Raw genomic sequence first — 25,168 nt, forward strand, 5'->3', positions numbered from 1 at the left:
ACCCTCACAGGGAAGAGCTTCTGCCTAAGAGCTCAGCTCAGTCTCCCCTCTGGCTGGTTCAAGCCATTCCCCTTGGCCTGTCCCGTCCCTACAGGTCTTTGCGCAAAGCCCTTCTCCAGGTTTCTTGTAGCCCCTTTAGGCACTACAAGACCGTATCCAGAAAGTTTACTACATATTAAGCCCACCTACATGTTAAGTAGAACATATTAATGTATATTTGTGTTGTGGAACTTACTTCCCTATGAATCAAGCATAATCACTGTATATGCTCACTGAAGGCTAAACCCTGGCTATATTTGTAGGTCCATACACCATGGACACAGACCATAGCAGGATGGTGCTGGAGAGTACTAGCAGACTGTCCCCAGAAGACAGGCTGGACCTATAGTTAGAAGAGCTGCAGACTCTGAGGAGCACCCAGACTGTGCTGAGGAGCCTGGTGAGCCCTCGCTCCCAAGAGCTCCTTCACAAAGACTTGAACCTGTTCTAGCATCCCTCTGAATCTTCAGGAAGTTTATTAACATTTTGTAATAGTTAAAATAGTTTGTTTCATGCAGTTTGTGTCTTTCTTGAAGCAAGGGAGCTGATGCTGTCTACTAATTACTTAGGGTCCTAAAGGTGCATTTCACGGAAGGACTTGGATGATAACAAGACAAGTTCTGCCTCTGTCTCTTCAGTGTTTGGATGGGAACAATTTGCTGCAGAGAAGGGCTCCGAGGGCAGCAGGACATATGTTTATGTGACAGCTGAGTCTTCACAACCTAATAGGTCAGCTGATTTTTTTATTCTTTTCTTTTCAAATGACAGCTTGCTGTTTACAGCCTATGAACAACAATAAAAGCAGCCCAGCTTTTTCATCCATCTGCTTTCGCACCCATGATTTTCGCTTCCCTTTACTATTATTATGACTGTGCATTGTTAACCAGCTCCTGCCTTGTCTGAACACCAGTGAGAGCGCCTGTCCCCAGTGCAGGGCTGAGCTGCCACAGGCATGGCTCCATCAGACAGCTGTAATGAATGTCTGCTGGTGCACACACAAGTAATTAGCAACCTCCTACTTGGCCTCAGGGTCAGCTTCAGCTCTCCATGTCCCAGATCTATACATGGAGCATGCTTGCTGGGGGCCTGCTTCACACAGCATAGAAACCCTGGGGAACATCTCAAGGAATCACAGAATCCCTGACTGCTTCAGATTGAAGGGACCTTAAAGCTCACCCAGCTCCAACCCCTGCCACGGGCAGGGACACCTTCCACTGGAGCAGCTTGCTCCAAGCCCCTGTGTCCAGCCTGGCCTTGAACACTCCCAGGGATGGGGCAGCCACAGCTTCTCTGGGTCAGTGGACTTCCCTGTAACTTGTATCACAAGCTTAAGGAGACTTTTAGTTCTCTAAGGTAGCTCTCTAAGACTAAGATAAACCTAGTATTGCCATTCCAGTTATCTTTTAGTATCTGTGTCACTTGGGGAGGGGAGGTTTAACAAAGTGGTAGGGCTTTTACTATTTACAACGGTTATTTCAATGATATATAGCTAATCACTGAATACCCAGACCTCTCAACCTCTCAGATATGAGGTAGAATGTAGGAGGATTGTATTTACTCTCCAAAAAACATTCAGATCATAGAATCATAAAATCACAGAACAGTTTGAGTTAGGGACCCAACAGCCGGGAAGGCACTTTCACAGGTTCACACACTCTGTCCAGTATGGACAACCAGATGTGGAAATAGAAGCTTACACGGAGTGAAGCGCTTCCACAGCTGCTTTATTTCTGCCCCAGCATCAGATTAAGGAGGAGTAAACGTATGTGGACAAAACTGCACACCTGAAACCCTACAGAACTGAGCTCCCCAAAGCTGGTTAATAGCTCACAGCAGCAATGGGGCAGCCTTGGTGACACTTCATTTGTCAGAACACGGCTCGTGCTGAAGTACCTTACTGTTTCTTCCATGGGCCATCTCCAAATGGATGAATGCCACCTCTCTACTGGCAGCTCTAGCCATACCTCCAGAATGTCCCAGAAGAACAATGCTGTGTACTGTGAGCAGACCTGTCAGCATCTAGACATGCAGCCAGAAGTCCCCTGCTAATAATGAACTGCCTGATTGTGCATGTAGTACAAGTCATTAAAGAGGAAAAAAAAAATCAATAAGAATCTCTGTAGAGCCTATTACTGCCTCACAAATAATATTCTTATTGATTCCAGTGGTGCTACTTTTCACAATCCTGGCCTGAAAACATCACCCACCCGTCGGACCACCAGGCTCACATCATCTCCAGCTGCGCTAATAAGGTCCTGCCTCATCTCCCAGTTAGAGGAAAAATGGCCAAGAGTTATTGATTGCAATGGTGACATTGCAGATTTCATCTGAACTCACTGAGGACGAGTTAAACTCCCGGAAATCAGGAAGCTGCATAAAAATTCTGGCAGGTTTCACAGAGCAGCCAAAGAGATCTCCCCATCAGAGTGTGTTGCTGGATCACTAACCACAGACTGTCACTTGCAGCAACCCACCATAATAAACCTGAGGACAATAAAACCTGCAACATTTAAATTTTGATTTTTAAATCAGTATAAAGATGAGAGGATAAGGAGCAACAGGGTTGCCACACATGCCTTGCCTAATGGAACCACAGAATGTTTGGCGTTGAAAAAGACCTTAAAGCTCATCCAGCTTCAACCCCTGCCACGGGCAGGGACCCCTTCCACTAGAGCAGCTTGCTCCAAGCCCCTGTGTCCAACCTGGCCTTGAGCACTGCCACACAGCTTCTCTGGGCACCCTGTACTTGTGCCTCACACCCTTTGCAGGGGGATGCACACTGAAGGAGCTCATGTTTTGAAGGGGCTGAGCTGGGGGATGTTTATCAGAGAAGGAAAGCTTCCTGCACTGTCACGCGTCCATCTGTAGCAGGTGGCAGCAGCATAAATATCAGTTAACTACCTGCAACAGCATGTGTGGACATCCTGACAGAGGAAATGAAACCTGTTGTCCAGTCTTCATCCTGCGTCATTTCTACTGCTAGCTCCTTCTAACAATTATAAGGTAACTAATGCTGCTTCTCACCCCCACTCATACAAAGCCCGGAGCTTGTGTTTTCCTTCTCTCTTTTTTCCCCTCTTACTTCAGGCTCTGACACATTTCAGCTCAGCATCTGGCTTTCGACAGCCCCTCGGAAGGAAATTCACACAATTTGGAAGCGTTTTGTATAACAAAGCTCAAAACTCTTCTGCTTCACACATGTTCTATTTAGACCCCTGTCTGGAAGCAGCACCACACTGACCAAACTTCAGGCAACTGTGCACAGAGAAGAATTCAGCCAGTGACAGCGATCTCATTCAGGCTTCCAAACAACAAGCCCAACCCTGCACCAGAGAAGGCAGAAAAGCTTGTGATCTCATTTTGCAGCAATCTGCCACACTTGTTTTGCATCCAGCTGTTAATTATGTTCCTTTCACTGTAACAACCACAGCTAATGGCTGCAGAACAGACGAGAACACCAAATGAACACAAAGTACAGAAGAGCTAAAACAATACAGAACTCCTATAGCACTTCCAACCTCCTCCCAATCAAGATTTTTGACCACATACCGAATGTTCTTCAAATTAAGCTCTCCCCAGAGCCCTACATTTCCAAAGGAAGCTGTTCTGGTTCACTGCATGGGGATTTCACATTGCAGCTTTCAGATGCGGACAGGAGTTTTGTGATTCCACCCCTGTCAGTGATTAATGAAACTACAGAATATCCTAATTAAAAACTGAGTGGCAATGTTGTGTTGAGTTTTTCATGTGCAAGGGAACACGAGGCTGTATTGCATTTGTGCTAAATTGTTACTGCCTCAGAGTTTTTGGGTACTGCATTACCAGAAATGCCATGTTGCAGTCAGAACTATTAGCTGGCTCTAGGAAAAGCGGTCAGAGCTGCCCAGGTTATAGACACATGTCAAAATCCGTAACTCTTAAACACAAATTATACCCTTATATACAAATATAGATGAATGAAAGAAAACTTAACTATTTACAGCTAATGCTTGAAATGTGGGGCTTAAGGATTTTACCACAAAATCAGAAATGTCACATCTTCTCCTTTGAAGATCCAGATCCCACTTTTGGCTATTTCCTCTATAATTTTTCCCATAGCACTTCCAGGATGTATCAGCATATACTGCACCAACATAAATTATTGGTTGCTCAAACAGGAATTTGCTTTGTCTGGCAGGAGATTTCTCCTGCTGCTATGAACTGTGTATCATTGCATTACAGACTCCTTTAATTAACCTATGCTTAAAACATCCTTTACAGCCTAATGTTCCTACCAGAGCAGCACAAGCAAGTCATTCTTTTCTGAATCCTTAGCACCTTATATGTAGCGTTTGATGCAACCTGCCAGCTCCAGAGATCCAGCAAAAGCAGGAACCACACAACAGTGCTGCTTTAATCCAGAATGCCATGGGATCCAGCATTTCCACCTATATAACCCATTTATGGCATGTTGTACTTAAGCAAATAAAGTTTCTTCTTCCCTGGGGATCCATTCACTAGCAATTAACTATCACACAAGGGGGAACTAACTAGACTCAGACACACACATATAGTTCATAATTTCATTTAAAAGCCAAATCTAAAATTGAATTAATTGAGCAGTGCTGGAAGGAAACTATCAACTACACAGGAAACAAAGGTGAAAAGCAGCAGAGTATTAGAGAGATTTGTGCTTATTGGGCACACAGCAGGAACTCTGCAGGAGAATGGTGATAAATGAGGGTAGTAAACCACCGAGATACGTTGTCAGCATCCACTGGCATTGTCAGCCTCTTAAGACAGTGCACAGTCCTCTGTGATGCGCAGCGGTGCTCTGGATGTAAAAGACACTATCCCAAGTGGAGACCAGAGCCTCCACCATCCACCTTTGATTGATTCTTTCTAATTCTGCTCTTTCAGAGGTGATGTCTCAGAGAATTTACCTACATTAAAGTTAGATTCATGGAAGCACTGGCAGATGTGCTAATAATAGACTTGGCTGCCCAGCTTCCTGATGCCATGTTAATGCCCTGACACTCTTCATGAGGTCAGAGGGTCAAATTGTGCCGTGTTATGTGATAATGAAAAACAATCAGGGGAGTCAAAGGGGAGGAAGGTGAATGCTTAGTGTGGATCTGGTCTGCAGACTGTTAGCTGAGCTGGACACGAACAGGAGAGGTAAAAGAGAAAGTCACAGGCTGTCCTAGGCTGAACAGAAGCGTGAAAAGAGGCCTTCCCTCTTCCTATAATGGGATCTGTTGGGGCATTATATGGATGTTATCTGAGTCTGAGAACAGGGCAAACTGTTTTCTGTGCAGTCTCCATTTTAAACTTAATATCACAAAGTCTATGTCCAGGGTATTCAAAAGGAGTAAGACAGACATGCACACAGACGTAGGGTATGAATCCCTCAAGTGGACACTCCCAATCGTAAGTGCTACATTATGATGTAACCAAAAGCAAGCTACAAGGTAATCAAACTTCATGGCTTTTGAGTAGTTCTCATCTCATGTCTCCTCCAAATTCACAAGTACTGAGATATGGAGACTATTAAGGTATTGCAGTTGTGTCTTTTAAAAGCACAATAGCCCCTACCTCTGACATTCATACATATGCAAAGAAAACCAAATCCAAATGCCAAGCAATGCATTTCATAAATCACATGCCAACTTGTGCTTTTAGAGTCTGGCTCCCTGGTAGGCTTCTTGCTGGATTTAGACATCAGAGACAGACTTGAGTGAAGGACACATAATGGCATGTTTAATGTACATGAAAGAGAATAAGGAGTTAAACTAGCACCCAGTGGAGAAGGAAGGAGAAAGACAAGGATAACCAGAGGTGCTCTTATGTACAGGTCCAGTTTCAATATTCCACTTACTCCATTTGCCTTGCTCAGAGCCTGGAAGTATATGCTGTAGCTTTTCAGGGGAGAAAGTGGAGCATTCCAGTAGCCATTGTAGGTTTTGTTGTCACCCACTGTGAAGGGCTGAGTGACGGGCAGGTTGATGGGTTTCAGCTCTGCTGCAAAGTAGTGTGGTGAGTCCAGACTGGAAGCGTTCTTGTAGCTCACTGGGACAGAGAAGCACTCTATGATGTCTGCAGCTCTCCGTGCTTTCTGCAGCTTCTCCTCCTTGACCACTAGTTGATAGACACTAGGAGGGAGAGAGGAAGGGAAGATTAGAGACCCAAGAGCCTACAGTATCAAGAATGTTTCCAACAATAAAAGACAAACAGTAAATCAAAGTAAGAAATACACAGGTAGAACACTACACACACAGCTCTTGCGCACCAGTACAGTGGCAGTGGCCACTATGTGGGCAAGATGCTGATCACTTGTTCTGTTGACTTACTTGAATTTATCAAGATACACTTTGGTGAAAACCAGAATAATTTCAGTAAGGAGTGACTAATAAAACATCAAACTTGTAATGGATATTCCATGTGCTGAAAACAGATGCTTTCTTCTTCAGCCACCAAGCTGAAACATAAACTGCTTGGGCCAGTGATTGTGGTAGAGCAGAGCACCAGAAAGCGGCAATGGGGTCAGCTCCCTTTTGAAATGGCTTCAAGGTGCAAGGACCAGTTTAGATCAAAAAGATACTCATATCTTTTAAGAATGTTAACTTTTCTTGGCCCTCCCTCATGTCTTTTTGGGATATATCCTGCAATGCAGAGCTCTCTAACGTTAATTCCTGATGGCAAGTCTCCCCTTCTGCTCCATCACTAAAAGGTTAGCTTATGTAATGAGAAGGGGGCTGAACAGCTCTCCCAATTCACTTTTGTTTCAGGAAACAATTCTTCATATTCTTTCCAACTCTATAAAACGTTAAAAGACTTTTCAATTCCTGCTAAGCTTCTGGCCTCTATGGTATGCAACAGCAATCTTGTTAGTTCTAGCTGGCTATTTCAGGCTCAGAGAGGTTGCAAGGCATTCAAATCAGACTCCCAGACTGGTTTGTGTTGGAAGGAACCTTAAAGCTCATCCAGTTCCAATCCCCTGCCACCAGCAGGGACACCTTCTATTTTATCCAATCCCAAACCCTCTTATTTCTGGTTATAGAAAATGTTTCCTTTATGTATAGACATAAATATACATGGTTAAATATCAGTTAATCTCCTTTCAGCCTACGCAGAGGTGAAGGGTTTCCTCACCCTCTCTCCCAAGCAGCGTTCAAAGGCTGCCACTCCTTCTCTTGGTTATCCCACTTACAATGACCCTATGGACTTGTTTGTCTTTGGAGAAGGGGAAGCTCCCAGGAATGTGGATCACCAAATAACTGCACTCTTTCCCTAACCATTAGGGACAATCATTTGATGACATTCTCAGTTTCTCCTGTGACAATATTAATATACTCTCCACCAGCATGGGCACTCTTTTTATCACGAGCAAGAGTTCTGAAACACACAGACCCTGATAACAGACACTCTTTTGCCTGTATTCTTTCTCATTGTCACTTTCCTACTTATCCATTGACACATTTCTTCCTTTCACAGGGATAACACACTCTTCAGCAACCTGAAATTTCACTTTTGATATTTATTCTTTTGGTATAACTTGAGGTGTTTCTGGAAGCACAACTATATGTTTATGAGCATTCACCTGAAATATAATAGATGTCCCAGTTGTGTTCAAAGTTAAAACCCCATTAATCTCCTGCCCAAGCACTGTCTCCTTTCCTATGAAATAAGTATCTGAGCTGAAGCTGCTGTCACTGTTCTCTCTGGTGGAACTCAGGATGAGTGACTGACTGCTCTCTTGGCACCTTTATCCTTTATCCCCACTCACACCACCTGACACAGCATGTTCATCTCTGGGTTCTTCACCTGCCTGACCTCGTGACCGTCATCCTTCAGCCTCACTCTTCTCTCTGTTATTTGGTAGTGGTCAAGAAGCCACTCTCAGCAAGCGGGCAATGGAAATACGGAGATCTCCCAAGTGTTTGAGTGGCCAAGACCACGTCTGTTTTCCATCTCTGGATGGATGATTAGTACCCTGAGAAATTGTTTCTGCATAAAGTAATTACTTTAGGTCTCACTTTCTGATACTTTAATCCCAGTACTCTAATCTTCCAGGACCCTCCTGAGGTCCAGATTCACCCCCAGCCAGTGCACAGACTGATGCAGTCTCATCTTTTTTCCCTTCCCCTGATGTAGGTCTGTTTTTCAGGCTGTGCTCTCTTCCTCATGTCCTGTTTTCACCTATGAGTCAGAATATGGGCATTTTTAGAGATCAACTTCCCTGCATTAACCAGCGACAGGCTGCAAGGCACATCAAGTGCTTCCGTACCTGCTACCATCAGCATTCAGATGCTCCCATAACTCTTTGCCTTTTCATTGGAACAAAAACCAATGATCCTACATCCAAATGAAATTCCTGTGAGAATTAAATTCTTTAAAGCTTTAAACTAGATGTGTTGGGGGAGGGGGCATCATTCCATCCCAACACACTCAGTCAGTTGCCAGCACCTATAATAAATGCTCGGAGCAATGCAGAGATATTCTGGCTGCTCCAGCCAATGAGCCGGCTTCATCTGGAGCTTGGCTCAGATGTCCCTGTACAAACACCTGTAGCATGGGGAACAAACAAGAGGAATTAGAGATGTGTGCACGTCTGCGGGGGTACGATATAACGGGCATTGCAGAATCATGGTGGGATGGCTCCTATGACTGGAGTGTTGGAATGGAAGGTTACAGACTCTTTAGAAAAGACAGGCCTGGCAGGCGGGGAGGGGGGGTTGCCCTTTATGTTAGGGATAGGCTGGAGAGTATGGAACTCTGTCTGGGGACAGGTGAGCAGATAACAGAGAGCTTGTGGGTCAGGGTTAAAGGAAGAACAGCAATGGGAGACGTTACTGTGGGGATCTGTTACAGACTGCCTGATCAAGAGGAATCTGTGGATGAAGCACTCTCTAGACAGACAGGAACAGCCTCACGCTCTCAGGCCCTTGTCATCACGGGGGACTTCAACCATCCTGATATCTGTTGAAGGGATGGTACGGCCCGGCACAAGCAATCCAGGAGGTTCCTTGATTGTGTGGAAGACAACTTCCTTCTGCAAGTAATAGAGGAACCGAGAAGGAGAGGTGCCATGCTTGACCTTGTGCTCACCAACAGGGAAGGGCTCATTGGAAATGTGACACTTCAGGGCAGCCTTGGATGCAGCGACCACGAGATGGTTGAATATGAGATCCTTAGGGCAGTGAGAAGAGCATGCAGCAAGCTCACTGCGCTGGACTTCGAAAGAGCAGACTTTGGCCTCTTCCGGAACCTGCCTAGTAAGGTTCCATGGGATATAGCCCTAGAGGGCAAGAGGGCCCAAGACTCTTGGTTGATATTCAAAGATGACCTGCTACAAGCTCAGGAGTGTTGCACCCCAGCTAGAAGGAAGTGCAGCCGGAGGGCCAGGAGACCTCCTTGGATGGATAAGAAGGTGCTGAGGGAAATTTGAGGGAAAAAAAAAAGAGGCTTATAAGAAGTGGAAGCAAGGACAGGCGGCCTGGGAAGAATACAGGGATGTTGTCTGGGAAGATAGGGAGTGGGTTAGGAAAGCTAAGGCCCAGTTAGAATTAAACCTGGCTAGGGATGTTAAGGATAACAGGAAGGGATTCCATAGGTACATTGGAAATAAAATAACAGACTAGGGACAATGTAGGCCCCCTCTGTAAGCTACTGGGAGAACTGGCTGCCCTGGATTTGGAGAAGGCTGAGGTTCTGAATGACATCTTTGCCTCAGTCTTCACTGGCGAAGGCTCTGACCTACACCTGGGTCAGAGCAATCCCAGGCATGGCTACAGGTTGTGCAAAGAGAGATTCAGAGCAGCCCTGCGGAGAATACTTGGGGGTGCTGGTCGATGAGAAAATGAACATGAGCCGGCTTCAGTCTGTGCTTGAAGCCCAGAAAGCAACCGTATCCTGGGCTGCATCAAAAGGAGCATGACCAGCAGGTCGAAGGAGGTGATCCTGCCCCTCTGCTCTGCTCTCGTGAGACCTCACCTGGAGTATTGTGTGCAGTTCTGGTGTCCTCAACATAAAAAGAACATGGAACTGTTGGAACAAGTCCAGACAAGGCCACGAGGATGATCAGGGGACTGGAACAACTCCCATATGAAGATCGGCTGAGAAAGTTGGGGCTGTTCAGCATGGAGAACAGAAGGCTGCATAGAGATCTCATAGCAGCCTTCCAGTGTCTGAAGGGTGGCTATAGGGATGCTGGGGATGGACTCTTCATTAGGGACTGTAGTGACAGGACAATGGGTAATGGGTTAAAACTTACACAGCGGAAGTTTAGATTGGATATAAGGAAGGTGAGGGTAAGGGTGGTGAGGCACTGGAATGGGTTGCCCAGGGAGGCTGTGAATGCTCCATCCCTGGGGGTGTTCAAGGCCAGGTTGGACAACCTTGGGTGACACGGTTTAGTGGGAGGTGTCCCTGCCCCTGGAAGGGGGGGTGGAACTGGATTATCTTAAGGTCCTTTCCAACCCTAACTATTCTATGATTCTACGATTCTATGATTCTAATTCCAAATAGCAAGCATCCAGTTACACACTCTGAACTCCAGACAAACCATCTGCATCACTACCACAATTCTCAAAAGAGTAAGGGTCAACTTTGCTCAGAAGATTGTAACTTTCTGTGATACATGTGATCCCTATTTGTGGTGGGGCACTAACAAACTAAACTGAATAGGATCTACCCTTTTGTCCTTCAGAAGCACTCCAGCTGCCATTAATTCTGTGCATCTAGCATCGTTTGCTACTTGTTAGGATTGACACAGTGTTATGACAACCAAAGGGAAAGAGGAGTGGCTTTCCAAAAGGAACTGCTAGAGGGAAGGAAAAAAAATGTGGGCAACAGAAATAAGGAGGAAATATCCAAACTGTTTTAATAGCTCCTATTCTGGCTACCAGAAAGTCACTAACATGGATCTCCTGGAGCTCTCCCTGTCTCAAGCTTCAAAGCTACTGCTTCCAGCCACTACCAGCTAACACTGCTTTCATAGCAGAAATCAATAAATCAGTCCCAAATGCCCAGCTGGATACACGAAAGTATCGGTGTCGTACATTGAAATGATATTAAAAGAGACAACAGAAGCAGAGCATTAAAACTCCCAACACTGTACAACAACTTCGGTACCAATAAACTAAAAGATGACACAGTAAACCCACATTTTTAATATTCAGCTACATCTGCAAACACTGCAAACAAACGCACACACATGCACACTGCAGGGCAATAGAAGCAGGGATCTTGTATTCCCAGTGCTAAGTTACCCCATCTCACCTCGCACAGCTACTTCCCGCTGCTGTCCCCACAAATAACAGGACAGGACTGCTTCCCAAGCATCCATAAGCTCTGCCCTCCAGGAAGCTCTTGAGAGATTCTCAAATCTGAAGCACTCAGCCTGACTTCCTAGAAGAAGGGGAGCTGACTGCCATGGTGTGCAGCTGGCACACTCCTATGAGAAAGGGAGGCCAAAACAGTGCCTTGGTGGATTTCACACGTCTTAGATAAATCCTCATTAATAGAAGCATTTAGAAGTTTTTGACAACTCCATCCTAAATCACTGATAAAAGTACCAGCCATAATGGTCGCCACAGCACAAATGTTGTCTGCAGAGGAAGAAAATGTGCTCTTACTATCACCTACAAGGTAATATCTAAATGATGAGCTCTCTATTTAGTGCCAAAGCACAAGTGTGGATAATAAACATTCCAAATCACAGCCCATTTCTGTGCCACTGAGCTATCCCTGAGCATTGTTAGACTTCTCCTTCCCCTGCTCTTTGATTTCTTTTCGTGCTACTGGATGGACTGAGGAACTCTTGTCCAGAAATCCAGCCATGTATTTAGACAAGGCTCAAGTTTTTGGATAGAGGATGTGTTTGAACACTGAGAGGAAAAGCTGAGTCAGAGCTTTCAACAAACCATTCAACATCTGGTGGATTCACGTCGGTATCTTGACATGGTACTTGCCAACAGAGTGAAACCTTCACTCTATCCCATGTAACTGTAGGGTAGGAAAAGGAATAATATTTCTTTGTAACCTTACAGTGATTCCCTCACCTGACTTATGAAAGTTTGAAAGAAACAGCACTTCTGCAGCTCAGTACCCCCTCTGGGCCAACTTTGTTACTAAATGTTCTTAAATGTATCTTAGAAACATTTAATGCATTTTCATTTATTTTTTATATGTAACACATAAATATATTAACAGCCATGTATTATTTCCAATAATATTTTCTCCTGGGGAACAAAAATAAGTGGCAATTAGTACAGTGTGATGTTGCAATGCGGGTTTTAGCACATCACTGTGAGCAGGTTTTGCTCGCAGAGAACAGGAACTTCTCAAACACGTTGCATTCAGAGTAATGTTCCACAGGCTACAGGAAATAAGAGACTACCAGCAGACAAACATTTCCTTATGAATGGTTATCTTAATTCAAATTAAAAAGTACAAAAAGGGGCAAATGAAGTAAGGACAGAGAAGACTCACAGCTTCAAGTAGCTGTGTCATCTCAGGCTGGAAGCATGGGGATGTAGCAACTAATATGGAGCTGGACATTGAATTTCCACTGTTGCACCCTTCTATGGAATGAACAGATTCAGTTCTTCTGAAAAGGCTCTCTAACCCATGAAACTCAAACCCAAATACTATCTGACCAACCCACAAGAGTTAATGCTGCACAGAGGTGAATAAAAGGCACCGGGTGCATCTGAGCAGGTTCAAAAGTACAATAACAACAACCAATTCAGCATCTTTTCTCTTATTTATGATGTAAACATTTTTAAGCAGCATGCTTTTAAGGCCATGGAGCCTTGTCAACAGTATGGTTCATACCCTCTGCAAACATCCCATAGAAGCCCCACACACTCAGTGCTGATTTCCTGTTGCAGAGCTCTGCAAGAAGCTGCATAAATCAGATTTAACTTCAGTGATCAAATACCAGACCTGCCTACTGGAGATGCTGGTACTGGAAACACACCGTGAGACCAGTTTCCCTGGCTGTTATTTAACACTGGCACCCACTGGTATCACCCAGCTTTAAGAGCCCACTTTTTAAGTCAATAATGAAGTAGCAGAATCTAGGCTACAGATACTCAACACCAGCTTTTTAACCATCTGGTTTTTCATTTAACCTATGATCCCATTAAATTTGACGGAGCCAATGTAAATCTATTTGTATATATCCATGAAGGTTCATCGTGTTTATTCTGCAGGATGGAGCCATCTCCCAAGATACTGATATGGGAAACAGCTGAATGTGCTGTCCAATGCCTACATTTAGAATTCACATTACCTACTGAATATGCACATGCCTGTTTTATGGCCAAGATGGTTTCAGTGATGCAAACAGAGAGAGAAGAGTGGTGTCAACATCTTTATTTTCTTTTTCTTAAAGGTATCTATTCAGATATCTCTATTTATATAATTATTTATATTAATATTTATATAATATTATTTTATTCAAAAGCCTGAATTCTGTGACAGAGACTATAAGAAATAAAATAATGGAAAATTTGAGGAAATATAACAGGGATAGAAGCTATAAATATCCTATAAAAAAAATCTACCAGCACTCTGTAGAGCTTACCCTAAGAAATGGTGAAATTAAACAGTAAATGAGATCCTTCTTACAGTGCCTCCAGCCTCTCCTGAACCTGCACAGAAGGGATTTTGTAAGAAATTCAACCAAAGCCCACAAAACTCTAAAAAAGATTTATATATCATAAATTCTCCTACAATTGACAAGAACTAAATGGCTAACTGCCATAAAGCCTGATGCTGAGACTCGCTGCTCTGAGCATACACTGCACTGCTTTCCCTTGGCTATAATAGTATTTCCTCACCAGGCTCCTCCTGCAATCCCATAATCAAACATTCCAGCATTCAGAAGTAACTCCACAGCCTGTTTCCAGGTTCATCCAGTGTTCTGGGTTCAAACAAGTCACAATATATTCCCGAGAACTGAGTCACCTGCTTCACATGTTCTAAAATGTCACCATTTTGTATCTTCAATAGCACCTTTAATCAGATGTTCTGAAACTCATCTACAAAACTTAATGAACCCAGTTTCAGAGTCACCTAGGTTGTGCATGCAGGACACAGTGCTCTGTTGTGCAATTTTCTAGCTATTTAAGAACTGATTCATACCCCATTAAAATCAATCAAAGATTGCTACTATTCCCATTAGGCTTTGGAACTGCTCTACGCATGGGAATACAATATACTGAAGTTAAGGTTAGCTTTCAAGAAATGTTTTTATGAAGCAAATAGGAGAAAAGAGACTGTTCTGCCATGTCACCTCCTAGAATATGCTTGGCTATTTCAAAGATTCAGAAGTAGCCCATTATGGATACTGGGCTGCAATGTCATCAATCAGCTTGTTCACATCTGCAAAGCATTCACAAAAATAAAGCTTATAATAGTGATGCTACTTGAGGAAATAGTCTCTCATATTGCGAAGTTATTCACACCAGATCCTTCATTTTGCAGTTATTTTTGCATGTTCTTTTAACACTCATTTAAATTAAACAACTCTTCTCCTGCTTTCACTGAAGTTGAAGAATGCCAACAAAACATCAAAATTCAGCCAGATTTGTAAAAATGGCATAGAAAGAAGAGATGGTAATTACTGCTGTGACAAAAACCTGCTGAGCTGAAGCCAATCATAATGCAATCCATTTAATCAAGAAGGCTGGTAAGGGAGTCTCTTCACATTTTCTTCTGCTTTCCTATTCAGTTCAGTTGTCTGGTTTTACTACCAAGGGATGAGGTACCCTGAAATTCATGGAACAAAGGGAAGCGATTTCACACTTGGATAATACTTGTTGGAGGCAGAGCTTTCACACAGGCATTTCTTTCTCACTAAAATCTCAAGCTTTGTTAAATTTCTATAGTGATGGAAAGGGGCTCTAGAAGAAGTCAGGAAGATTAAAGGCTGTGTGCTCCCTCTGTAGAAAAGAGAGATGTTCCCATGTTCTCCTGAGGGACAGGTGGTGGGAGCCTCGATTCATTTCACGACTTGTGCTCTCTGTCAAGCTTAAAGACAAAAAAGGAAACCCAAACAAACTATTTGTATTTGTAGAATAGCATCCTGCCAGTATCTGTATCAAGTGCTAGCTTTGGCCAGGATATATCGTCTGAAACTCCTTTGCAGTCAAACTGCAGCATCCCAGAAAATTCCCACAATGGAGTAAACCATGAAAAATCTGTTAGAAAGTAGCAAAATATTTTTGGAGGTTTGGGTTTTGTTTGTTTTGGGGTTTTTTTTTTGGTTGTGTTTTTGTTGTTGTTTTTTTTTTTTTTTTGAGGGGGGGAGTGGGTTTGTTGGGGCTTTTTTGGTAAAGAAAGTGAAAATGTAATGTCAAATGCAATGTCACACGGCCTTGGACCTTAGGTGGGTAGATGTTTATCCTGACAGACCTCTGAGGCACAATATATAATGACTCCACTGTTGTAGGTGTACAGAAAATGGCATGGAGAGAGTGCAATGAATGACTTGCCTGGTATTACACAGTATCAGTTGTGCATCATGGAACCACAGCTTGGTTTGTGTTGGAAGGGACCTTAAAGCTCATCCAGCTCAAGCCCCTGCCACAGGCAGAAACCCCTTCCACTGGAGCAGCTTGCTCCAAGCCCCTGTGTCCAACCTGGCCTTGAACACTGCCAGGGATGGGGCAGCCACAGCTTCTCTGGGCACCCTGTGCCAGCGCCTCAGCACCCTCACAGGGAACAGCTTCTGCCTAAGAGCTCATCTCAGTCTCCCCTCTGGCAGGTTCAAGCCATTCCCCTTGGCCTGTCCCTACAGGCCCTTGTCCCAAGCCCCTCTCCAGGTTTCCTGCAGCCTCTTCAGGCACTGGAGCTGCTCTAAGGTCTCCCCTTCAGGAGCCTTCTCTTCTCCAGGCTGCCCCAGCCCAGCTCTCTCAGCCTGGCTCCAGAGCAGAGCTGCTCCAGCCCTCGCAGCATCTCTGGGGCCTCCTCTGGTCTTGCTCCAGCCTCACAGTATTCCACCCACCACTGCTCTGCTACGAATGACTAATGACCACGTCCTTCCAAGGAAGGAGAGGTATAGTAAGAAATCTCATAATGCCAGTATTCCCCTATAAGCCTTACCACAGAAACATGGTAACCTACACAAAACATAAGTAGCTGTCAAAAATGCAAATGTATTGGCAGTCAGTATGTACTAACCTAAAAGAAGGGGCTGCGTGCTTCAAAACCTGTTTTTCCCAGCTGTGTCATTAGGTCTTATAAAATATGCTATCCACACCCTCAAAATCACCTCCTTTCCATCCCCAGACCACCAGAACACTGCTGCTGCATCTGTTTACTTGTATTCTATATGCATCATTCCTTTAAATGCTTTAAATCTCTCAGTTTAATATTTTGGGAAATAAAAACTTTAAAAAATGAAAGAAAAAAAATAAAAGAACTACAGGGTATATCAAAGCTCTGTGTTCCATTATCTCAACCATCTCTGTAAGCCTGACCTGGCTTCCAACACAGAATAGACACAATAGCTGCTGTTCCCCGATGGAACAGGCCCAGCCCCAATGTCTCCAGTTCAAAGTTAGCAGATTAAAGATAATGAGCGCAGACAGATAGAGGTTTCGCTGCAACAGGAGCTCGTATTTGTGGCTTTGGAGCTGGTTTTCTCCTCCTGAGCCGCCTACCATCTGTTTATCTACAAAAAAAACCCACCCCCTTTGCTGTTCATGTCCCTCAGCATTCAACAGGCACTGCTGGCTGAGGTCTCATCCTCAGTGATCACTGGTTTAAGAGTAGGAGGAAGTGTCAAGTATAAGAAGAGCGGTTCTTGAATAACCTGCAGGCCAAGGAGAGACTAGGACTCCCTTGCTAGCACTGTCCAATACCTTCTGCCATGGCCTTCACAAACATGGTGGGGCTTGGGAATGGGTATATCTGCATATATCTTTAGAATTAATTTGGGTATTTCCAACAACTTCCATGAAACTAGGTCCGTTTGGATGCAGAAATAATCTAGTCTGGATTTCAAAGCTTCCACTTCTTTTCCACAGCCATGGCTACTAGTCTGTGGAGGGAAAACCCCTACAGAAGAATCCAATGTCTTTAGACATCAGAGAGAACACTAGGAAACAGAGAGAACAAATATTTCTGTTGGCTTTGTGTGTGTTTGTTTTTTACCAAAACAAAAGGTTAAGAAAAACACAAGATAAAAAGGGGGAACCTGCTCTCTTTCTAACCTCAGGAGAAACTTCATCACTAGACAAGGCCCACGTGGTCAGGTATGAGTCTACTCCCAGCTGTATCACTGATGTACAACACAAAATATTAGCTCCCCTGGGTAAGAGATCTTTCAGCACCTGAAGCTACAGAAGCATCAGCCAGATTCATTCCACCTTTTCCAGACAGTTAATGCTTTTCAGAAAGTGCAAAGTGATCATGTCTCTGACACCAGAGAGAGGGCTTTGATGGTACCTTCACTACATCTGCCCGAGGATGAAGGAAAATTGAGGATGATGAAGGGGAGAATGGAAGTCCCAAAGGCAAGGAATTCTTTATGGCAATTTGCAGCTAGGCAAATACTTCTGAAGACATCTTTTAGGCTGAAAGAGTTGGGGTTGTTCAGCCTGGAGAAGGCCCTGGGAGACCTTACTGCAGCCTTTCAGTACTTAAAAGGGGCCTATAAGAAAGATGGGAAGAGACTTTCCAGCAGGCCCTGTTGCCGCACGATGAGGGGTGATGGGTTTAAAGTAAAAAAGGGAGATTCAGGCTGGACATAATGAAGACATTTTGTCTAATGAAAGTGGTAAAACACTGGCACAGGTTGCCCAGAAAGGTGGTGGATGGCCCATCCCTGCAGACATTACAGGCTGGATGTGGTTCTGAGCACTCTGATCTAGTTGAAGATGTCCCTGTACTCATTGCAGGGGGTTGCACTTCATGAGCTTTGAAGGTCCCTTCCAACCCAAACCACTCTATGATTCTACAATTTAGTCCAACCATACACCATCTGGGGATACCTCCACCATAGTGGGAATGGGGCAGATGTCCACATTTGGAGATTGTATCCAATAATCCGGTACTTCACCAACTCCCTTCAAAGCTAACCATATTTTAGATACAAAATAAAACATTAGAAACAGGGTGCATCCCTTGGCAGAAAAAGCCCTCATCCTGCATCAGCACCTGCTCCTGCCATCACTTAGGAACTTGTCAAAGGCGACAAGGGAAGTCAGCATCGCCTCCTCTCTACCAGAAACACTGCCTGCTCTCCTCTCCTCACCTTTCTCCTTTGCCCTATGACTATTATTAATTAAACCAGCCTTATTTCCCCTTCCTCCTGCACAGTCAGCAAATTCCTGCCCATCTCCTACCTCTGCTTCTTGCTTTGGGAAAGCACTGTGCAAGGAAGACTGAAATTACAGAGAGAAAGGAGAGCACCATGGCGGCAGAGGGTTATTCTTCCAGATTGTCTGGCTGCATTTATGATAATCCCTTCATTCCATCTGCAGCCCACACGCTGCTGCACCAACCCCCTTTTCTCGTTCCAAGAAATTATGCATTCATTATGGAGGAAATTAACACCTCAAAGCAAACTATAATTAGGAATTCTTCAATTCGGTTTATGCTTTTTCAATTAGGCCCTCTATAATTTTAATCACGGGAGCATTAACATGTTTCCAGATTTTATATACCTGTAGTATAATTAAATACTGAAATGCCTTAGTCTGCAACAACAAAGCAGAGCTTACTCATCTTCCCTTTTATTGCATTTTGGGGTTATTATATGCACTGAGGGGCACGTGCTAGTGCAGACTGCCTTCCATGTGTAACACCAAAGAACTCACCCTCTGCACCTATCATCCTCACTCCTAGTAGAGACTGATGGCTGGATGAAAAGCTCCTGCACTGCTTCTGAGAGGTGGACACTTGCCATGGACTTGTGCCCACACTCATCCCATCTCATTTGAAGTACCTTAAGGAGCTGCTTCAATTAGACAAATGATCCTTGGTGGTCCGACAAAGAGCCAAGCTCCCTCCTGGGCTGCTCCAAACCCAAGCAGAAGTGGTCAGGCTCAGCTCATCCCAGTGAAGGGTCGGATCCAAGGGCTCTCACAGGCAAAGAGAGGCTTGGCATACGCCTCCAGAAATGCAGAGTTTCTCATTTTTGAAATCTTTTACATGGCTTGCTCTGATCCTTTTGTTCTGCAATAACAGGTAAGGCGCATGCTGGCTCTGGGAGCTGTAAACCAAAGAAATGTCTTGGGAAAAAGAACCTTCAAACTGGCAACCACGGGTATTTTCTGCTGTTCCCTCATCGTGCTGGTTGACAGCTTGATGTGAGAAAATGGCCATCAATTTGTAATTCTCAGCTTAAAGTTCAGACTTCATTAACCTTTTGATTGCTGGAATTTAATCTGACAGTTTACACGGTCAGCATAAAAGATTTATGCAAAACCATTTACTCCCCCTCTCTCAGTAACCTCAGGCCTTCAAAAACCAAAAAGCATTAGCAAAAGCTTTACTGTAGAGCTAACAAAATGCTGCTTGACACAGAAGAATTGGAGCTATATGTAATTTGATTGTTAAAATATTATTATTAAAATATATGCAAATTTTATGGCTTTCCTCTCCCATTTCTGTCTCCTGCCAAAACTCTCTGTGGAAAGACACAACAGGTCATCCAGGCTCAGACAATGGCTGTCTCCGACAGTTGATAAAACCGCAGACTGGTTTGTGTTGGAAGGGATCTTAAAGCTCCTCCAGTTCCAACCCCTGCCACAGGCAGGGACCCCTTCCACTAGAGCAGCTTGCTCCAAGCCCCTGTGTCCAACCTGGCCTTGAACACTGCCAGGGATGGGGCAGCCACAGCTTCTCTGGGCACCCTGTGCCAGCGCCTCAGCACCCTCACAGGGAAGAGCTTCTGCCTAAGAGCTCAGCTCAGTCTCCCCTCTGGCAGGTTCAAGCCATTCCCCTTGTCCTGTCCCTGCAGGCCCTTGTCCCAAGCCCCTCTCCAGGTTTCCTGCAGCCCCTTCAGGCACTGGAGCTGCTCTAAGGTCTCCCCTTCAGGAGCCTTCTCTTCTCCAGGCTGACCCAGCCCAGCTCTCTCAGCCTGGCTCCAGAGCAGAGCCGCTCCAGCACCTCCATGGTCTCCTCTTGACTCGCTCCCACAGCTCCACATCCCTCTGGTGTTGGAGGACCCAGAAAAATGGGCAAAGGCAGTTTTATGACCTTTTAAGGGGCAGTATTCTCTGATAACAACATGCTGGTCCAGTAAGAAAATGCAGTTCCTGTACCAGACGAGACTATTGACCCCAAATGGCCCTTACCCTCACTTCTTGGGGCCAACACCTGAATTTTTGGGGGGAACTAAAGAAAACCCTTAAAATACCCATTAAACTAATTATGGCATGCTACATAAAAGATTAAATATTCCTTCCTGATAATGATGGTTGTCTGTTATTATGCATCCTGATGCATCCCTCTATCTCTCCTGATACAGGAGGAAAAGCTTTTCTAAGATCCAGAATAACCTCAAGTACAGCTGAAGCCATCATGTGTGATCTAAACCCACTCCTCAAGGACTCAGCTGAAGTGGAACTCTATGCTCAGGTTTGCAGTGCCCTGGGTTTGGACACACCAAGGAGGTCAAGCCTGCAAATGCTTACTGTGCAAATCTCTTCTGTTCCTTTTTGGTCCCATAAACTCCATGCTGATCCATGCAGCTGCCTTTATTCCAGGCCTTCCACCCACATTCTTATTTTCACTCTCCCACATTCACACATAGTTCAAAAAAAGCAGATCTGGTTTATCTTTAAGAGGAAAGAAACTCATTTACCTTCATACTCTTGCCTAAATTAACTGCAGAATGCCATGCAGGAGAAACCCAGCTTGAATATCAGAACAATATCCCCAAGGTCTATTGTATGAGATGTTAATTAATACAGATAATTAGTCTTATAATATCAGGACCTTAGATTGATAATCTCATTCCTTATTAGCTACTACAAAATTAAAAGATCTGATACAATGACTGTTCGCCCTACATTCAATCAACTAACTCATGCGATGCCTACAACTGAGAAAGGCCAGGATTTTATTTTCCAGGTATTTATAACATGGCCATCAAGGCAAGCGAACCTGCAGGATTATCAAGGGCAGGATAGATTTGTTACACTTCCCATTGCTTTCAACATTAGAACCTTTTTTGTTGTTTCCCTGCTCCCTGACTCCAGTCTTTATTTCCAAACACAAGGTACACTGCGTGGGGGTTTTAAGAACAAAAAATTGCCACCTTTTCTTGGCATTAATAAATTAATTATCCACATAAATGCCTGAGGAAAGCTCATGTGATGCCATTAAGAAGTTGCAAAGCAGCGAGATTAACAGCATTGCTCCCTGCATAGCTATGGAGAGCAGCGCACCAAAGCCACCCTCTGTAAAACCAAGTCCTCCAGCAGATCTTACAAGTTTATAGCTGCTTCTGTCATTCCTCCTCCACCACAGAACCAAGGTCACTAGGCTGCCAACCACTCCTTCAGGAGGATGGGGAGAACTGCTCTGCATTAAATACAAAACCAAAGTCAGGATGCTAATGGGAGGGATGTACGGTAAGCTCAGGATGAATAGATGATGCCTGAAATCACAGAAAAAAAGAAAGAATTATCTGCAGATAATTCTTTCTGGAGATAATAAGCATTATCTGAAGTCATAGTTGTAGCCTATGGCTCCAGAGGTTCTCAGTTTCTACTTTGCTGCAGACTGACATGGAAGACAAGTTTTACCTAGTCAAAGTCTCAGTATTCCAACATAAAATGGAAGTGACACCACTCGCCCTTGTCACAGGAAATTCTCATTTGTTACAACATGTAGGAATGCAGGAGTGTACAGATACACTATAAAGGATTGCTTGCTTGGAGAACAGCTTGAACATAAAACCAGAAAAAAAACCCACTGTTCTTAGGCCTCTGTTAAGCAATACTACAGCTGTTTTCTCTTAATCTCTTTAGCATCATGTACACCACAAATATTTCCTTTATTTCATACTTGGGATCCTAAGAATCAGAAGATAATACTCAAGAGTAACACGGAGCTTGGCCTGTATAAATTAATTTCTCCTCCTGGCTGGCTATCAGTATGAAAATACCTGTTTCACCTTTGCTCAGCACATCTAAATGTATCTAAGATATTTAAAGTCCCATTCACCTATTCAGATTTATTAATTCCTTTTAAGATGTATATTAATAAACGTTCCCATCCTTCCTCACCAAAGCGAATACAAGTACCTGACCATCACACATATACACAGCACGACTGTTACCTGAATGCATTTCTCCAGAATCACTTAAACATTCAACCTACACAGCATATATATATATAAAATATATATCCCCAAACAAATATGCATAAAGGCAAGTGCAAAGATTGAGTATCTCTGTGCTAATAACACTGTTCTTTAGCACAGTACAGGGCTCAGGTGCCTAAAGGCTGTACCTGTGTGCAGGCAGACACACAAAGAACAGCACAGACTATTAACTGTTACACCTCAGAGAGCTGCAGGAAGGTAAGAGAGATGAAATCCTTCCTTTCCCAACAAACAAGTTCTCCATTGTCTGAACCCCACACAAAGTAATTGCAGACTTCTCTTATGCCCTCCTACAGTCTCCTCCAGCTCAAAACCAGACAAACTTCAAAAATCACCCCTAAGTGGAGCATTTATTTAAACTTTGAAATCCTCAAAACTAATACGTGCTCTGGGAATTTGATTTTCTCCATAATAGTAGTATAGGTGGATTGACAGAACCAACCACATGTTAATATACCAAGTGGACTTTCAAATATCCAACTCACAAAAAACAGCCCAGTGGACATGTCATGTCGATAAAATCCCTCACAGTGGTATTTTCAAGTTGTGAATGGGATATAAATTCTCAAATAGAGGTCTAAAGATGTCATATGTGAATAATCTATGAAGGACCGACTCAGGTCTCCTGACAATAACAGATTCAAAAGGCAGAACTATCCTCAAAATCACATTGGAGATTTTTGAGGAAAGGGTTGAGGAGTAAAGATTGAGAACACTTGCATTCTTCTTTCCTCTTCTGAATTTATTATAGATGAATGTCAGTCTTCAGCAAATCAATCACAGCACCATTCACAGGTTTTAGATTGATACAAGAACACCTGAAAGTTATTTTTAAAGGGCAACGTGGAATCAAGCTCTGCAGGTTATACCATGGAAAATAAAGGCAAGAATGGAATGCCTGTGCCACCAGGGAGAATATTTATGCTTGCTGACGCATCATTCTTTCAGCAATAAGACAAACTAGTTCAAAAAATATCTAAGTGTATATTATTCCTATTAGTTTATACGAAAGCCTCTTCACTGTTATCTATAGATCATTAGCAATGCTGAGATCATAATCATTAGTTTTCTGAAGAACCTCATTTAAGTTATTTATCATGAGCTCTGGGGAACATCAGAAATGTCTTAATGTCGAAAGTGACTGTGCATTTTGTATGCTTGCATTTCAGATGAATGGGGAGACAATGAATCTTGTTTCAAATATTCCCCACTATTACTCTAGAAATGATCTTTCAGCCCCTACCCCATCTGTATGCTGCTCAGAGCCCAGCACAGTGAAACACCACAAGACTCTGTATGGACACTGGCCTACAGTCACACCCCACATGTACTCCAAGCCACCACCCACTGCATATGAGATGAAATATGAAGAATAATTACTGTACAGTGATATTATTTCCATCTTCACAGTTTGGAAGGATTATATTAAAAACCTGGAGTACTGCAGAACAGAAATCGTCAAGTTGATGAGATGAAGGGTTGACCTATTTCTGCAGAGTGGAATATCTCAATATTGAAGGTTTTACACGAAGGTGTGAGGAAAATCCATTTCAGACTAATGTCGAGTAGCTTTGCAGACCCCTCTCAGGAAGGGTATGTAGGAAAGCACGGTCGTGTCTACAAGGGAGGCCAGGAGAATGGGCATCCTACCCGGATGCTGCATCACATGGGATCCCCTCCAGTGACCTCAGCACCACCTCACTGCTGCACACGGACACTTCCCAGTCTTTTGTCTTCAATCTATGTCTGCATTAATGCCTTTGGTAACTGAGCAGTGGATGGCATCTGACTAAGAATCATAGAATCAACCAGGTTGGAAAAGACCTTTAAGATCACCAAATCCAACTGTTCCCCAGCACTGTGAAGGCCAAAACTAACCCATGTCACTGAGTGCCTTGTCTACAGAGTGTGTGAACACTTCCAGGGACGGTGACTCCAGCATTGCTCTGGGCAGCCTGTAGGAGGGGCTCCAACTCACTGAAGTTTGTATCAGGATTTTAAAGCATTCTGAAAATCAGTTTTATCATATTTAATAGAGATGAACGGAAAATACTATACTTGTGAAGGAGAAATAAATCACACACAAGCAAAAGGCAGCACGACTAACCAGACAACACAAAGAGGATATAGTGGATCTCAGCTGGAATACAAAAAACACACTGAGGAGGAAAAAACACCTCTTTCTTGTGTGGTACGAGTGTCACGAGCACTCCACAGTACGCTATTCTAATCTGTCGGGTGCTACTGAGGCTACCGAGGGAATGCTACCTGCTTTTGGCTGTGGTATTTGGAGAGAATTCACACAAATTGGAGTGCGTGAAGAACAGGCTGAGAGAAAAGGGAAAAGGTCAAGAAAATCTAAGGTGGAAAAAAACGGATTTGTTGAGGCCAGACTTAGAACAGTCTCTGTGTTTACAGGGAAAGGTATTCACACATTCTGAGGCTGTAAAAGTTCATAAAAAGCTACAATTCACCCCAAGACCCTCTCTTCTTTGCTCCCCCCTTGTCTAATCTGGTTTTCCTATATATGTCTATAAGTCGATTAAATGAGCTCATAATAGGAAATAACATTATCACTTCGATGTGGCATGTAAATACCGCACTCTCTGCAAACCTGTGCAGAACAGGCAACGATGCAATTAAAGAAACCAGAGTGAACACTTCTAAAGATCTCTACCAAATATTTTATAACAGATGCATTTTCTGAGAAAGACATTACTCACTGAATGCAGTTAAAGGGTGGTAAATTGACTTGGAGAAAAACCACAAGACTTTTCAATAAAAAGACAAAATAGCAAC

The 25,168-nt window shown here is 43.7% G+C and overlaps 1 protein-coding gene across 9 annotated transcripts in view; it reads right to left on the bottom strand.

The window, feature by feature from the left end:
• The window catches only part of PTPRT (protein tyrosine phosphatase receptor type T), a 548,712-nt gene that overhangs the window by 306,048 nt on the left and 217,496 nt on the right, over positions 1–25,168 (bottom strand). For all 9 annotated transcript variants that reach the window (XR_009728966.1, XM_061376782.1, XM_061376778.1 and 6 more), the window contains exon 11: positions 5,897–6,170. Coding sequence is in view for 8 of the 9 variants with exons in the window: in XM_061376782.1 (XP_061232766.1) it covers positions 5,897–6,170 (274 nt within the window). In the remaining variant the exon portion in view is untranslated. The remainder of the gene's footprint in view (positions 1–5,896; positions 6,171–25,168) is intronic.

Source organism: Neopsephotus bourkii, unplaced genomic scaffold (genome assembly GCF_033783945.1).
Source record: "Neopsephotus bourkii isolate Nb327-2 ecotype Australia unplaced genomic scaffold, CSIRO-AGI_Nbou_v1 NB_1737, whole genome shotgun sequence".
Classification (NCBI taxonomy): domain Eukaryota; kingdom Metazoa; phylum Chordata; class Aves; order Psittaciformes; family Psittacidae; genus Neopsephotus; species Neopsephotus bourkii.